The 16,898-nt window shown below is 43.8% G+C and overlaps 1 protein-coding gene across 1 annotated transcript; it reads left to right on the top strand.

Annotated features, from left to right (window-relative positions):
* Nucleotides 1–347: 347 nt before the first annotated feature.
* SRP68 (signal recognition particle 68) lies at nt 348–16,111 on the top strand. Its single transcript, XM_068913285.1, has 16 exons — nt 348–520; nt 2,624–2,690; nt 3,306–3,419; nt 4,379–4,574; nt 5,340–5,422; nt 5,654–5,763; nt 6,141–6,223; nt 6,481–6,621; nt 9,785–9,883; nt 10,203–10,267; nt 10,582–10,741; nt 11,412–11,506; nt 11,730–11,859; nt 12,305–12,380; nt 13,254–13,306; nt 13,759–16,111. Exons 1-16 carry the CDS (start codon nt 367–369, stop codon nt 13,984–13,986), a joined length of 1,854 nt encoding a protein of 617 aa, XP_068769386.1. The 5' UTR covers nt 348–366; the 3' UTR covers nt 13,987–16,111.
* The last annotated feature ends 787 nt before the right edge of the window (nt 16,112–16,898 follow it).

Below are 16,898 nucleotides of genomic sequence, written 5' to 3'. Positions count from 1 at the left end.
TGGGGCTGATCCTGGGGGCCGGGGCATCAGCCGTGGGGCAGGGCAGCGGGATGGAGAGGGGGCCGATCCTGGGGGAGCAGGTCCGGAGCGCGCCCGGCCCCGGCCCCGCCGTGCGCTGCCGGAGGCCCCCTCCCGCGGAGCAGCGCGCAGTCCGCCCCGCCCCGCCCCCCCCGCCACGCCTCCGCCGCCGCCGCCTCCGCCTCCGCCCAGCCGGCGCGGGCAGCCCCGGCCCCCCGCCCCGCGGCGGTCCTCCCCTATCCCATCGGCCCCCGCGGCGGCAGCGCGGTAGCACTCGCCATGGCCTCGGCGGGCGGCTCTCCTCCCCCGGCCCATGATGCAGCGCGGCGGCGGCGGCCGGGGCGCAAGATGGCGGCGGAGCGGCAGGGCCCCGCCGGTGGCGGCGGCGGCGGCGGCCGAGGCGGGACGGGAGGCGGCGGCGGCAGCGCGGAGGAGAACAAGGAGAACGAGAGGCCGGCGGGGCCGCGGGCCGGCAGCTTCGGCGACAGCCTGGGCCTGGAGAGCATCCTGCGGGGCGGCGGGACGTGGCAGGCCCGGCCCCGTGAGGCGGGGCGGGAGCGGGGAGCAGGGAGCGGGGCCCGGGCCGGGCGGGCTCCGCCGCCCCCGCGGCGCCGGGGCGAGGGGCTGGCGGCTCCCCCCGGCCGGCGGGGCGTGGGCCCAGGCCTCCTTCACCCGCTTGGGCTTCGTCCCGGCGCGGCGGTGGGGCGAGAGCCGGCGTGTGGGACCCGCGTCGGGGCGAAGGAGGGGCGGGCGCCGTCGCGGTGCGGTGCTCGGGCCAGCGCGGCAGTGACGGGATGAAATGGGGGTGTCAGCTTCGCATGGCTGAATTGCGGCTTTATTCTTTACCTTTTCAGCTTCTCCTTCCGAGCCGCGTGACAGAAATCGTCAGCCCCCGAAGCGGAACTCTGTGCCGGGCTGCATGCTTTAGGTGTAGGGTGTCAGGAATCTTCTTTTGGTGATGTTAACGTTGGAAGTGGGTGATAGTGGATAAAGGAGGTCTAACTGGTATGCTGAGATGGCAGACTGGCTCCTCCGGGTTTAGCACGTCTAAAATCTGATGTGGCATGTAAAGCTGTTGGCTTCTTCCTGTGTGAAAATTTCATGTGAAACTAGTCCAGCTGCGCAGCTGTGATAGAGCTGAGTTTCCTCTTGTAGTAAGAGGAAAACCCAAGTGAAATAAGGCTGCAGTTTTCCGTTTAGCATATGGCAAGTGCTGTGGAGATGGTAACCGCGCAGTAAAAGGCAGACGTGGCAATGTTAGGAATACCTAACAGCGAAACTCTAAATAGAATAGATAGTGTGGATTTAGTGAGTAACTACACAGGCTGAAAGAGAGCCTGAAAAGAATTTCATGTAGATAGTAGCGAGGACTAAAGTGTCTACCCTGAGCAGTGTTCAGGCATTACAGTTTGCCTTATTTGCTTCACAAATACAAAATAATTTAATGTAGTAACTGATGATGCAGGTTTTTGCTACTTAAACAATGGAGACTTTTAGGTTTATTCCCCCCAAAAAACACTTAGATAAAGATCTCCCATGTTAACCTTGAAGTCTGGCATCTTCTTTTTCTGTAGCTGTAATAATAGTATTTTGTTTGATGGGGGTTGTTACACAGTTTGGTATTTTTAAAGGCTTTTTGGTATTGCTTAAAAGGGAAAATTTTGGATGTAAATAAACACTGCCAGAGACTTCTTGCTTATAATGGAGATCTTCTTTCCCAGAATAAAAACTCTGGCCTGTAAACTGAAAGAGTAACGTCTTGTCAAATTTACTAGAATAAAGCGTGTTTTTATTTGGTAGAGCATCTAAGCACAAGATGCACAGAAAGCATCAGGTATGCTAATGAATGAGTGGACTCGATAGAAATCATGAAGTGAGGAATGCTAGAGCAAATCACGGGCAAGTGCATTCCGTTAGGGAGTACTTACTAAAGTAATATGCAGTAAAACTTGAAACGTGTTAAAAAATTCAGTAGAAAATAAGAATAATAACGAATACCTCACAACAGCTCTTTTTGAGGTTCTCAGTGTTTAGAAAGCAGTTTTTTTTGTGGAAAGCTGTGTCAGGAATACAGTGCTGGTTCTGCTTGGTGTAGCAGCACCTGTGCCTTCTTGAGAGATGGAATGTTCAGGGAAGAAAGGCTTCTCTGTTTTTCAGTTTTGCCAGCGTAACTGTGTCACAAGCTGAGGGATGGCCTGTTGGCGGGGGGGTGGGGGGGTGGGTGAGTAATGTAGTTAGGGCAGTCAGTTTTATTGGCCTAGATGCTTCTGCTGGTGTAGCTTGCTTCGCTTGTTATCCAGAAACAGCACCACTGACAACAGGACTCTTATGGTTATCTGTAAGAGAAGATGCTTGTGGCAGTTCCTTAGTCCTGGTCTTGATGTTAATCCTAAAGCTCTATAACAGGCAGTGGAGAAACGAGTTCTTTTAAACCTCTCAGTTGTCTCAGCTCTGTGTTTTTATGAGCCTTTTGGGTGCTGTTACCAATCTCTGTTCAAAGTGTACTTGCTTAACAGAACTTATAGCCCAAACTTGTGTTATTTTGGGCTAGAATGATGAGCTGAAAACAAACTGTACTGTCAGACTTCCTTAATTCAAATTGCAGTCCTTCAGATTGTGAAGGAATCTCAACAGCAGCACGGTTTACGACATGGAGACTTCCAGAGGTACAGGTTAGTAAGCTGTATGGATGTCTTGGAGTTACTGTCTATCATGCAGCTAGTGTGACTTGGTATATTAGCACAAACTCATTTAAAATATAAATCCACTGTAGCAGTCAACAAAAATTATCTGCCAAAGAAATATCCTTTTGCTTCGTATGAAGTGATGCACACATTTCTTTATTTCTTCCCCCCCCCCCCCCTCCTTACTGGACAAGATGTGCTGTGAGTCTTCCATTTAGGAAGATAAAAAAAAAAAAACTAGCTCTTGTTTCTGCGTTGTCCTTTAAGAGCTTGTTTGGCAACACCTTACTAGTAATCACTGTGTTCTTCCAGAAATGATTTTTCAATAAACTTACATAAAGCGTTAGACAGTAAGGAGAACATCGTTCTGTTTTTTCAAGATCGATAGCTATTACATGTTCTCTTGTTTTTCTTTTACTTTTATTCTGTCTTACAACAAGAATAAAGGTTTACAAGTTCTTTCTTGTATCTCACATACGGATGTCTTAGTTAAATATTGTATGTCACAGCCTCTAGTGCTTCTCTTTCTCTGGTTGCAGAAAGCAGTAAGCAGAAATAAAATTGCTCTTTGGCCAAACTGTCTGTCTGTCGTCTTTTCCTTAGGGGTTATTGCTCCCGTAGGCTAAGGCGGCTCCGAAAAACTCTCAACTTCAAGATGGGAAACAGGCATAAGTTCACTGGGAAGAAAGTAACAGAAGAGATTCTTTCAGACAACAGGTACTGTCACAAAATAGAATCCAGCATTTAATATATTCATGAATCATTTCTTTTATTTCTGTAATTTATTTTCATGTGGGTGTCAGGGGAATACTGTTGTGTACAATATACTCAGAGATGTGTGTTGTTGATAGTAATAAAAAAATCAAAGTTCGGGCTGCAGTGCTAGGAGAAGAGAGATTGCTCAGGTTCTGCTTCATCTTGTGAATGAGTGAGAGAAGAGGGAGCAGCAGATAGTTCCTTCTTTCACTTAACATAGCTATTGAATGGTTCTTCTCATAAGCAGTAAAGACTAATTAGATATTAAAAAGGAAATGCTTAGACTTGCTGCAAGGTAGCCACCTGAGTGCTGATAGCTGAGTACTGTAGCCAGCAAGAATGTGATGGGAGGCATAATCTGTTGAACGAAAATACCGCGTTGCAAGTTTTACTTAGTTTTTCGGTTTTGGACAGAATGCTTGTCCAATAGAATACACAGACAGTACCCATGGTCTTGGGCTTATTTCCCAGCTTTTAGAAACACTTGTGTGCTGTGTTGTCGTCTTTTCTTGTGGGGGAAGAAAACATGACACTGTCTTCGCCTGCGTTGTTAAGAAGCCAGATGCGTTATAGCATTAACTGTGGGGAAAACAGACTTGTTTACCCATACTAACTAGTTTGGAAACCAACCTAGAACCAGCAATCTGTTTTCAAAAGGTTTGTGATGTTACAGAATGGTATCGAATTCTCTTCGTCAATTGAGTAGTTACACTTCTGTGATGCGAAATATAGTAGAAAAGAGTTGGGGGTAATGCAATTTTATTTACTTCTTCACATGAAGAGATAAAAGCATCTACTTATTATCCAAGCCAAAGTTTTGTTACCAAACTTTTCAGATCACGTGGCAAGGAACTAAAGGTGACACGGGAGTAGTGATTTGAACATCATCGCAGTATCAGTAAACTTCCTCTGCCCTGTAGGTATTTGCTGTTGATTCTGATGGATGCAGAGAGAGCCTGGAGTTATGCCATGCAGCTTAAACAGGAAGCAAATACAGAACCCCGCAAACGATTTCACTTGCTGTCTCGCCTGCGCAAAGCTGTGAAACATGCTGAGGAGCTGGAGCGACTGTGTGAAAGTAATCGAGTAGATGCCAAAACAAAGCTGGAAGCCCAGGTAATCGCTAATGCTTTGATCTTTTTTTTACAACAAAAGCTGAACGAGAAACCTTTGGCTTTTAGGTGAACAGATTATTCTCATCTAGTGACAGGTAATTAAATTGACCGATTCTTGAATTGGATGATGTCTTCCTTTAAATAGATTGGATTCACTGTTGGTGCTGCTAGAATTGTAGAAATAACCCGTGGCCTGAGCCAAGCAGCTAGAATCTGTTTAAGCATGTCTGGTGATCATCCTTGCTTTGAAAAGCAATAGGTTTTATAAAAGTAAAAAGAATTGGGAGTGAGTAAGATAATGCAACGCAGCCTAAGAAACTGTGCTTATCTATTAAGAACAACTGTTTAAATCTATCTGTTTAGTGTCCTAAAGTAGCCAGCTAGAACGCAAGCCTTGTGACTCCAGTTCCTGGAACACAGAAAGCAGTTGTATTGTGGACACCAGCCTCTGCAAACAGGGGCTACGGTGGTGCTTACCTGATGAAAACTTCTATTTTGTAACTTCTTGCTGAAAAAAGGGGGTTTTTTGCTCTCAGTGGACCATACTGAGGATTCCATCTCCTTGGAAATGTAGAAATGTCACTTAAAACAGTTAGCTAGTAACTTGTAAGCCAAATCAGTTGCTTTCAATGAGCGGTCCAAACGGAAAGGTCAAGGAGTTTAATCACATACCCTAAATGTCGCAGCACCCTTCGTGCTAAAGGTTGTACAAACTAGGCAGTCAGTCTTCTAGAGATTAACTTGTTTGCCCTTGCGCTGTCTGCAGGCATACATGGCTTATCTCACAGGAATGCTTCGTTTTGAACATCAGGAGTGGAAGGCAGCGATGGAGGCTTTCAACAAATGCAAGTGAGTTCCCTCACTTCAGCAACTTCATTTAGTAAAACTCACCAGACTGGTCCAATACTGTTTATGTACTGTATGTACAATAACTCTGGAAGTTGCTTAGTTAATTGTGCCAAATGGGCAGTGTTACTGAAGAAACAGCATCCTGCAAAGTACAGACGAAACCTGTTCCTTTATGTTAGCATCTTAAAAAAACACGCACGCTGCAGTGTTAATCTGTGTTCTTTGCTGTAGGACCATATATGAAAAACTGGCCAATGCTTTCACAGAAGAACAAGCTGTGCTGTATAACCAGCGTGTGGAAGAGATCTCTCCCAACATTCGCTACTGTGCCTATAATATTGGTAAGGAAAGTCGGGTACCTGATCTTCAACAAAAAGCAAGGTTTGCTTGTAGGAAAAGAATACCAACTTGATAGTTAAATATTGGTCCAAAGTGATATGGAGTGAGTCCTTAGTGATACTTTGGGCAAGTATGGCACAGTCTGGGTCGGTTTAGCAGCGGAGAAATTACACTAATTGTGCAACACTGCATCTGGTTTTGTGTAAAATGACTAAATATGTTTTTGGTTAGTTTGCTTATAAAGGCAGAAGGGAATTGCAGTCTCACCTCGCTTGCGCCCAGATCTCTAGTATAAAATCTATTGATTAGCTTTTATGTATCAAAGACCGATTTTTGAACTTGGGTGGAAATGGGATCTCCATTTGTTAATTTTCCTCAGGTGACCAGTCTGCTATCAGTGAGTTGATGCAGATGAGACTGAGATCTGGTGGCACTGAAGGTCTTCTTGCAGAAAAGCTGGAGGTAATTTACTGAACGTTTCAGTCTGAAGCATGCAAATGTTATTTTGTTGAACGTAAATACTGCTGCAACATACCTTTCAGGAGACCAATACCTATCAGAAAAGAGCAAGTGAGGCCCCCCCCCCCCCCCCATGGAAAACCACACTTCCATAAAAAGCCCTTTGATTTCAAAAAGAAGTCAAGTCTAGTGTGAGGTTTAAAAGGTCCAATTTTGGAGCCTTTAAGTTCAGGCTCATAATTTCAGTCCATTCTTTGCAGGCACTGATTACCCAAACTCGAGCAAAGCAGGCAGCCACCATGAGCGAGGTGGAGTGGAGAGGAAGAACTGTCCCAGTGAAGATAGACAAAGTGAGGATCTTCTTACTGGGGCTGGCCGACAACGAAGCAGCCATTGCTCAGGTAACCTGGAAGCCATCTCCAGTGCCAGTGTTCTAACAGTCCTATTTCCTCCAGTGTGTAAGAAAATGCCTGATACCTGGATGAAATGATTTTAAATAATCTTTTCGCAAACTTTGGGTCAGAAGGCTAAAAGGAAAAGTTGGCTGTAACCCAAAGCTTGAGTGGCAGTTGGGGACAGCTCCCACAATTTACCAACAAGCGTTAGTTTGGGAGACCTGTTCTACTGAGTCACTGGGTATTACTGCTCTTTTGAACACGTGGTTCTACCCAGAAGTACTATGTTTCAGTGGCAGGTTGACAGTTGTTTTGTAAATTGCTTTGAAGTGAGGATTACAATTTTGAGATTAACTGCTTTTGAATTACTGTTCTTATTTCCTGAGGTATCTCACCTAAATGCTCAAACTGCAGAGCAACCAGAAAAAAAAAAAGGTCTGTATTGCTCATGTTTTTTCAGCAATGGAAAGCAGCTGCTGTGAGGTTTGTAGCATTCTCTTGCTGAGTTAGGCAAATCTTCAAAAGCAGGAAGCGGATTGCTAAATGTCAGGGGCTAAATTCATCTCAAATGTAACGGACAGTTCTGAAACGCTTGCAGTAGGCACACACAATGCATGTCATAGTATTGCACTGCTGCCAAGATTTTCATATAGTACTTTTCCCTTGGAAATGGTGCCCAGATAGTGTCTTCTCCTTCCCAGTGGTGCATACAGAGCCCTTGCTGCTTAAAAAGGCAGTTAAAAGGTCTTTAGTAACAATTGCAGCGCCGCTAAAGGTGGGCCCTTTGTAGCATCAAACACCATTTATCACCAGGAAAAAATGAGGATAAATACCAATTTAAATGATAAAATTAAGACCCTAAGAAGGTATGAGGTAAGTGGACCAGAGCAGAACATAGCGTTAAGTTAGCAGAAGTAGGTTAAATGGGATATGTCTGGGTAGGAAACTTTAGTGGTACCAGTCTTATCAGAAGTATTATGTTGCTGAATTTATTTTTTTTTAATAATGGTTGCATTTCTTTAAAAGAATGATGTAGGTAGTACATTAACATGGCCAGCAGGTGGAAGTGTAGCTTGGAGTTCAATGTTTCCTCATTTAATTTCCTTCCTGCAAGGCTAACACTTGGGGCTTTTCAGTTTAATTGCCCTCCTTGTTCCACAAAGCAGTGGCAGAACAGCGATCTGAATTTGTTTCCATCTTGCTTTGTGTTCCTTGGAAGTTCTGATTAAATAGAGGAGTTGTGTGGCACCAGGTCGCAACTAGTAATGGTGAGAGCTGAGCAGCACAGCAGCAGTATGAAATATGAATCCACATTTGAAATTGCTTGTGTGATCCCTCTTGTCCCTTGTAGACTTGAATTCGAATTGTGACTTGAAGGGCCGCATTGACTTTAACCAGGTAAAAGTGAGAAGGCTAAAGGGCAGAGTGACAAAAGCATGCTCATATCTGGTATTCCCTTAAGGAGTCTGTGATCATCTGTAGTGGCTAGGACTGTACCAAAAATGAGTCGTAATAATTTTCAGAGATGATGTACAGCCTTTTAGAACAAGGAAAGAATTAGAAATGATCACTCCTAGACTTCCAGAAGTGGGTTTGTGGGTAAGTTCTGTTTTCAGTTCCGTTGATCACTTTAAAAGCAAACCTGTGCTATTCCATCACCCCACTTTATCACCAGCTGTAGCGCTTGTATCTCAATTGTGTGATCTGGTATCAACCAACTCAAACATGCATGTATTTATGCACATACAGTCAGTTTAACCTTAGGAGTCCTTGCTTATAAAGGAAAGCCTTTGTTTCATTGCATGGCCCAGCCCTTTCTCTGTTTGTGCTTGACTGATGATTTAGCTATGTCTGTTTTCATTTTTGTGCGTACAGTGAAATTGCTGTGCTCCTCTGGGTGAGGTTGAGAATGTTGCCAGACTTGTCTCTGGTTATTCTCAGTAGTTAGTCCCACCTTAAAAATACTTGCAGCAAATCTCAAAAAAAAAAAAAAAACCCAAAAAAACAAAAAACACCCACCAAACCTCTTCATCTCAGGTCAAGATACCTAAGGCTTTATGAGAGAGTAAAAATAACATTCTTTAATGAAAAGGGGAGAGGCTTTGAAGGGTAATGCTCAGCAGCTTTTTGTAGACATTCTAGCTCCTAGAGGAAGAGAAGGTGGAGCTCTACCCTAGTGGAGTTAACACAAATTTTTTTTTTAACAGTTCTTTACTGGTCTAAGCAATTGCAGGTTTGTTGCAGCAAATGTTCATCTTCTGTTGTTATATGATATGGAGGTCATGTGACACAATGCTGACATCTTTCTTTCCAAATTAACCGCTCCTTCAATTGGTAAGGTTGGGATTTGTTTATGAGCAGTTTTCCCTTGCAGAATCAGTAAGAGAATTATGATCCCCGTCTGGTTATCTTCTCAGTCAGCAGAACGAATGGTTTTGGGTGCGTTGTTTAATTGGGTATGTGACGTGCCAGTCCGTTAGGCAAGGAGCAGGCTTCAACTTGTTCTTAAAAGGTGTTTTCAAATTTTGCTATGGGGGCAGAAGGCCAAAAACTGCTTTGCTTTTTGACAAAACTTGCGGTGACAGCAGAAAAACTACTCAGTCGCTCCTGCTACTGAAATACAGGTTTAATTTTTTTAAAAAATGCCTAGAACAAGCAAATTATTGCCACTGTGAGCATTACTAGAGTAGGAGTGTAGAGCAGCGAATCATCTAGATGTTATTACCACACTAGAAATGTTAAATCAGTATAACAGGAGCAGTCTGCATTGGTAGTTTGCCAGCTCAGTAACACTCAGCTCTTCTGTTGCTGTGGCCTTCCCACAGTGCAGTCCAACCTCAGCTGTTCTCTAAGCAATGTGGGTGCCATTCTGGAAGGGAAAGGAGTTGCTAGGAAGGCAAGGGCGTACGGATGAGGAGATCAGAGCTGCCTGTGCTAGGCCTTCAATGCTGCTGCATTCTCAGCGCTGACCAGGTTCCCTGCGATTTCTGACAATTTGTCCCCTAGGATATATTGCAAACGGGTGCAGATTGGAGTTCTAGTTACCCACAGGACTTAAAGCAGTAATTTGAGAGACGTTTGGTTTGATCTCCTCTGTTAATTCTTGCTTCATGGGATGAAAAATAGGAAAAGGTCTAATAGGTGTGTTTTGACTTTCCTTTGCTCTTAGGCAGAAAATGAAGAAACAAAGGAACGTTTGTTTGAATCTTTACTCAGTGAGTGTAGAGATGCCATTCAGGCTGTTCGGGAAGATCTGAAACCGGACCAGGTAAGTATCAGGCACCAATGTTTCTACTTTCAACAGCATAGTGTCTCTTTGGGACTGCTTTTTTATTGTTGAACTCTGTTAAGAGCAGAAGTGGCTTTTGGATTTTCTTTAACGAAAAGCCACAAAAGAGCTGATCATCTTTGATTTGATCCTCTTCAGAATTGGAGAGGGTAAATAACTGTGTAGAAGCCCTCATGTTTTTACCCAGAAGCCTGATGTAACTTCCCTAGTTTTATCCAAACTTTGCGTTGTTTCTGATGTTTTTTCCCCCAGCTGCCAATCTAAGTAAATCATGCAGTGTTTTGTCCAATTGTTGCAGAAGCAGCGGGAGCACTCTCTGGAAATGGATTCTGGGAAGGTGTCCAACATCCAGTACTTACACAGGTAATAAGCAGACACAGCTGCCCGTACTGGTGTGAAGAAGTCATACTCTTCTGTCGGGTTCAGTCACCTTATAAGTGTGTGGGGTTTTGTTTTGTTTGTTTGTCTCTTTCTGTCCTGGGCCCCTCAGATCTGAAAGAATGACTGCACAGATTAGGATTTGATTCATGCAGCTTTGAAAACATTTTACTTAAGACTCTTATGCTGATCTTTCGGATGTTTTTTCCCATAGTAAGATCAGCTGACTTATGAGGGAGGATCTTTTTTCAGAGCAAAGAGTAAGTAGTTCTGATAGTCTGTTAATGGTATCTTTTTAGTTATTTGACTTACATCAAGCTGTCGACAGCCATCAAGCGCAATGAGAGCATGGCAAAGTCTTTGCAGAAGGCACTGCTGCAGCAGCAGCGGTCAGAAGAGGATGGCAAGCGCACACCACGGCCTCAGGACCTGATTCGTCTTTATGATATCATCTTGCAGGTAATACTAGGGAAAGCAAATCTAATTCTTTTCACTGACTGGGAAACTTTGGTATGAAAAGGTATTGCATAAAATATGGCAGCTGCAGGTGACTTTTGGACCATGACTTTTGAACAGTAGCTTGGTACCTTCAGTAACCTTGTTGAAGGTGTTTCACATCTGGGCAGACCATGAGAGAATGCTTTTAGTTGTGAGCAGAAAATGCTGCTAGGACTGGTAGCCTTGGTTTTATACCAGGCAGTGGTTTTTCTGACACTTATGCAGCACCCTGATAGCTGCCATAGTTTCTCCTGGCCAGTGAAAATGGCAGTTAAATATAAGCAGCTTCTCAATTTAACATTTATGTGAGAAATTAACTGTGGGAGCCTGTGGCTGGAGGAGTTGTGAATGAGAAAGGAAATGTCTTATGAAAGAATTACCTCATGTGAGATCTGAGGAGTCTTTTGTCCTAATACCCGTTCGTGTCAGGAAATCTGGCCTGAGGTCAAACTTTCACTAGTTTCTGTAAGTGTCCTTCACAAGGTTAGCATTCTGACAATTAGGAAACTGGAAACTGCTTCCATGAGAATTTGCTACTGACTGTTGAAAAGGGCAGCTTTTTCTATTTCAGGAGATTCCAGAGGAAAACAAAGCTTGCCTGAATTCATCACTCTGACTCTATTTTGCACAGAACCTTGTGGAACTGACGCAGCTTCCTGGCCTAGAGGAGGACAAGAACTTCCAAAAAGAGATTGGACTGAAGACGCTAGTGTACAAAGCTTACAGGTGACTGAGAACAGCCTGGTTGTTTAGCAGGCATTAAGTCTTCCACCTGTAGGTGCTGTGCAGGGCTTAAATGCAGTTTGCTCTGTCCTTTTGTTTAAATGAAGGAGAATGCTAAGGGGAAACTGGCCAGTGCTATGTAATAGTCTCCTGGTATCAGTGATTTGAATTGGCAAAAGCGTCAAAGAATATGGACGCATCAAGGATCAACTGTGTACTGTTGCAGGTGTTTCTTCATTGCGCAGTCCTACGTGCTGGTAAAGAAGTGGAGTGAAGCTCTTGTTTTATATGAGAGAGTGCTGAAATATGCCAGTGAAGTTCAGTCAGAAGCTGGAGCTTACAAGAACAGCTTGAAGGTAGGAACACAATCCTTCACCATAGGGAAGCCATAGGTAAAGGGGAGCCATGGTTAAGGAAGAAGCTCTTGACATTGGCAACTAGATACCTGGCCATTACAATTCAGGTCTGGTCTTTAAGTGTGACTTCTTGATATATTATGCTACAGACTTTTCTAATGATATGCAAATGCTTCAACTGGCCGCTCGCTTTGGAGGAGAGGCAGGCTTGCTGTAACAATGCTAGAATACTTTTCCATGTTTCTCTCACATCTGGATTGTACGTCATGCTACTTCTCTAGTGCCTGAAGGACTACAACATAGGTTTTTCTCCTCTGGGAAGGCTTACCAGCACTTAGTCCTTACTCTGTCAGATTTTAACTTTGCCCTAACTCTTAAAACTCCAGCACCTTTCAGAGTCTCAAATAGTTTTGTCTTTTTTTGTTTGTTTTCTGTAATGCTCTAGGAGCTGCCTGACGTTCAGGATCTGATCACTCAAGTCAATGCAGAGAAATACTCCTTGCAAGCAGCAGCTATATTAGGTGAGTTGCACAATCATTGCAACAATTAGGTGAGTTGCACTTTGCTTGGATAACATCCCTCCAACTATTTCATTTCTTTTATTTCATTTCTGAAATGCCAAATGTTTTCCCACGTTTACTTTGGTCTACGTAGGCTCTAGAAAACTGTTTCTTCACAGTCCTAGCCTTTTCTAGCTGTGTGCAGTGCAGCTAGGCAACCATTGACTAGACGCTTGGCGTCTCATTCCCTGACCAGAGATGCAAAAGCTCTTCATGAGGACTTGCACCTATTTTGGTAACCTGCACAGAACATCCTGGTTAGTGTTTAATTTTTTTTCCCCGCAGACACATTGGAGTCAGTAGATACCAGTTATTCAGTAATAGCACTAGCTTCCAGTGTCCTTACTCACCTCAGTTTTTCCCTAACCAGGAGAAATACTGAAAAGGGGGAAAGCAGTGATATTCTGCTCTTCGTCCATGTGAACAAGGTTAGGGGAATTTCAGGGGAATGGATGACCCTTGTGGTGTCTTAGGCTGCTGGCTTCGCTCTGCCTGCTGCTAGAAACCCAAGATAAATAATGGACTGCCTTGTCTTTTGTTGCTTTAACATACCTCACTTGTCTTTTTGTCATCTACTGCTTTGTGCTTAACTTGAAATCTGTACTTCTCTCAAGAGCTTCTCGCAGCCATGCAAGACTGGAGAGCTGTGATGGTTAGAAACGAAAGTCTGTGACTCTCCTAGTCTAGAAAGTGAATTGCTTCTCCTGAAAACATCTTGTGTGTCCCTGAAAGTAAGGCTCACAGCTAAGCTTAGAGGGCAGCTGACTCCTGAGACGCTCTTAGTTTTCAGAGATCTAGTCTGTTATCCTTACCACCTTCTCCTCAATTTTGCAGATGCAAATGATACTCATGAGACTGAGTCTCCATCTCAGGTCAAGGATGGCAAGGTAAGAGCTGAGAGCTCAGACATTGTGAATTTCAGTAGTGTTCTTAATACTGCTTTTAAGCTGTTACTCAAGTGTTTCTTACGGTTCGGGCTGGTTGGAGTTCTGTTACAACTAGTGTATTTAAGAGGTTTTAATAGGCTTCTTTTCCTTACCACAAGTCCTGAAGATGGTTTAGAGGGTGGAGTCCCTCAGGTAGGGATTGGGCTGCCCCTTGCAGCTTCTGGTGTGGCGTCTTCATTTTTTAGCTTTCTCCCTGCACTTGGGAAGGCTTTCCAGAGAACCTGCAGTGAGGCTTTAACAATAGAGGACTATTTTCAAGGGCCCAAGACATCACACATGAGAACATCAGCTTCTGCTGGCTCAGTGCCGCTTATTCCTTTTCACTTGTTTGGCCCCTGTCAGCTGTGATACGACACGTGTTTAATTTGCGTTTCTGCATTCGTCTCTTTCAGCCACTCTCTGAACGGTTTGAGACTTTCTGTCTGGATCCTTCTCTTGTCAGCAAGCAAGTCAGCCTGGTGCACTTCCCTCCGGGGTTCCAGCCCATTCCATGCAAACCCTTGTTCTTTGACCTGGCCCTTAACCATGTTGCTTTCCCACCTCTGGAGGACAAGGTGGAGCAGAAGGCCAAGAGTGGCCTTACAGGATATATCAAGGGCATCTTCGGATTCAAAAGTTAACCAGGACCCCCTGAGGAACAGAGGTTTTATTCTGTATTGAAGGAAAAGCTCCAAGAGGTTCTAGGACATAAATATCTGCATCTGAAACCGACAGAGGGAGGTTTTACCATCTTCTTCCCTATGTTCTGTGTATGTGTCTGTGCACTTATATTCTCTCCGAGTGTATTAAAGGCAAACAGTCTGGTCAGGAACATAAGTACACTATAAATATCTGAAAACATCTAGAGCACAGAGAAATTCCATTCTGCTTGGAGAAGTTGGAGCTCACTTTGTGACCAGTGGCTCATTCAGGGCCAGTACACATATACTTACCATGGACCAGGGCATGGGTATATCTTGATTCCCCATCTCCCCCCCGCCCCCACTGTTGTTTGACATTATCATTTGGTAATTTGATCCAGAAATTTTCTGGGTGTGGTGGGGAAGCAGAGGCAAAGGTAGATGCGGAACTAAAACAGCAGGATGAAGCTGCCTACACAGTGGGCGTGAAACAATAGCCCAGGGGGCTAACTTTTCCTTCCCTTTTGACTCCCACTCCCCACTGAGAAGTATATATAGTTATGTAAAGAGAAGTCTCTTTATTTTTTAAAAATGTAACATTCAGAAATGACAAAGTAGAACCTCTTTCCATATCAGTAAGGATGAAAAGTACCTTATCAGATGTTAATTGTTATCCCAGCTGTGGTGGAATATTGTCGGAATTTGTACTCTGGGCCGATAGAATCCATCCTCATTGATAACTTTTCGTTAAATGCCTAAATACAGTATAGAACCTATTCCTAAAAGGCTTTTCCTGGGAACCTTAACTATTCATGGCTGGCATTAGGAATAGCTACTTATTCGTGGGAAGCTGGGTCTCTCAATGTTTATTTTGTCTCTGATCTAAACCTTGCCTGAAAACAAGATGATCTTTTTCTGGAGTTCATCTGTTGCTTTTTCCTCATTGTCAGTCAGTAGATGTACCTGATATGAGAAATAAGCAACAGAAGATCAGTAGGTTCTTGAGTGACAGATCATCTGTCACACAAGCCAGCATTTTTATAAAGAGCCTGGGTGCTATGGTGATAGGCGCTTTCAAAATGCGGGTAGTTCTGTAATCGTGTTCATTAAGCAGGAAAAACAACAGCACCTGGGCAGAACTGTTCCTAAATAAAGTATTTGGAAGTTTCCACAAGCCATGTTTGGGTTTTTACTCAGACTGTTGCAGCTGGAAGCTGCAACAGCAGTTTGTTATAGCTGCTTTTTAACTCCTCTTCACTGGTTGTCTTGACTTGGCGTTGTTTCTCCATTTTTAGGCATTGCAGTTAACAGAGGTGGAAACAGAAGAACTGTTTTGAATGATTGGGTGGTTGTTGTCGTAGGAATTTTCCATGCGAGGTGCGTGTGTCAGATGAATGGGGGGAATTAGCAATTCCCATGATTTTAAGATGAATGCTTCTTTTTTTGTTCCGAGTTAGTCTGATGTGTGAGTTCTCAAAGTACAAGGCAGCTCTAAGGAGGACTCTGGGCTCAGAGGTAAGAGGAGGAGGAGGAACTTCTTGGTTGCATTTAATATTTGCAACGTGAAAACAAAATGAGAATTTCTGGTGTTCTGACTAATTCCGTTTGCCTCTGGATGCCAGGGGGCTTTTACAAGAGAAATGGGGAAGTACAACCTGAAAGAAACATTCAAGAGTATTTGTACATGTGGTGCTAATTTCTAGCAGACATGGTCTTGGATGACAGATGTATCTGTTCACTGTAAAGCCTGTTTCTTTTTAGACATAAGGAAAGGTCACGCAGTAACTGGCCCAAGCATCATCTGGTTGATCAGCTTCATGGTACCTCTTTCTTCATACTTTACTCTGAGCTTTTCTTTCCTTCACTTTTATATCAAGTCCCTTTGAGAACTGTTCCTCTGTTTGGTTTGTAAACCAAACTTCTTTCTGCTCTCCTACCATAAATCTGTGTGGTGCCTGGATTCATTCCAGTGAAACTTGTATTGCAGCCGCTTTCTAAGTGGTTACTGTTACAAAAAGCTAGGAGCAATTGGCCTCTTCATGTTAAACATCTTTTGACAGATAACTGATTAGTTAGACACAGATAAGAAATCTGAAAACAATAAAGTCTTATTCCTGACCTCTGAGACGTGTAGTTTATGTTAAGCACAGAGAATGCCAAGCACTCTTTGCCTCCCAAGCATTCAGATGATCAGTGCCATGCCATCATCTGGGACTACTTAACCCCTGGAGAATGATCACTTTGATTTGGAGGAGGACCTTTCTGAAGGCTCAGATACATGCTTTGTTTTCAGAGGTAACTTGTTTTGCTGTAATGTAAGAAAGTAGATAGAATAGGATTTGTAAGCAGTGTTGTGATTTGAGTAATGTGGAAGGCACTGATAAGTAATGTGGAAGGCGCTAAGAAAGAATCTAAAGTGAGAAAAATATATACTGTTGTTCATGTAACCTGTATGATGAAAACCAGACTTGTGAAGTTTATTGAGGATCGTAGCCCTGCAATGGTGCCTGGGATTGCAAAGGTAAGGCCTGGAAAACAGTTATAAGGGAATAGCCTTGGCAGGCCTGATAGTCTGAAGTGTCTGCTGTAACATACAGAACAAACTGATTCCCCTGCAATTGGCAAGCATTTAGTTGTGCCACCAGCTGCCAGACCGCTAAGCTGCTAAAACAGCCAGAGCAAGATGCAGAACACTAGTTTGTGATGCATAGATACCTGCTTATTGCTATTCTTTCATGAAGACTGCAGTGTTCGCTCTAAAGCGTTTGCTCTCTTTCATGAATTGGCAAGTAGTCCCCGTGGTTGCTTTCAAACAGGAAAGTCCAGCAGAACGGTCAGGATAAATACCTTCAGTCGACTCTTCCTGTGGAGCGCCGTATCTTTGGGCTTAGCGCTGGACTTGTAATTACATG

Source organism: Struthio camelus, chromosome 19, assembly GCF_040807025.1.
Source record: "Struthio camelus isolate bStrCam1 chromosome 19, bStrCam1.hap1, whole genome shotgun sequence".
NCBI lineage: Eukaryota > Metazoa > Chordata > Aves > Struthioniformes > Struthionidae > Struthio > Struthio camelus.
Note: the sequence above shows the minus strand (reverse complement) of the source record. Positions and strands in the feature narration are given on the sequence as shown.

Bases quoted from the DNA above. Each gene is read 5' to 3' on its own strand.
- SRP68 (XM_068913285.1), top strand. From the start codon at position 367: ATGGCGGCGGAGCGGCAGGGCCCCGCCGGTGGCGGCGGCGGCGGCGGC. The intron at 2,691-3,305 runs GTTAGTAAGCTG...TCTTTTCCTTAG, and splicing joins GGAGACTTCCAGAGGTACAG to GGGTTATTGCTCCCGTAGGC. The intron at 11,507-11,729 runs GTGACTGAGAAC...GTACTGTTGCAG, and splicing joins CTAGTGTACAAAGCTTACAG to GTGTTTCTTCATTGCGCAGT.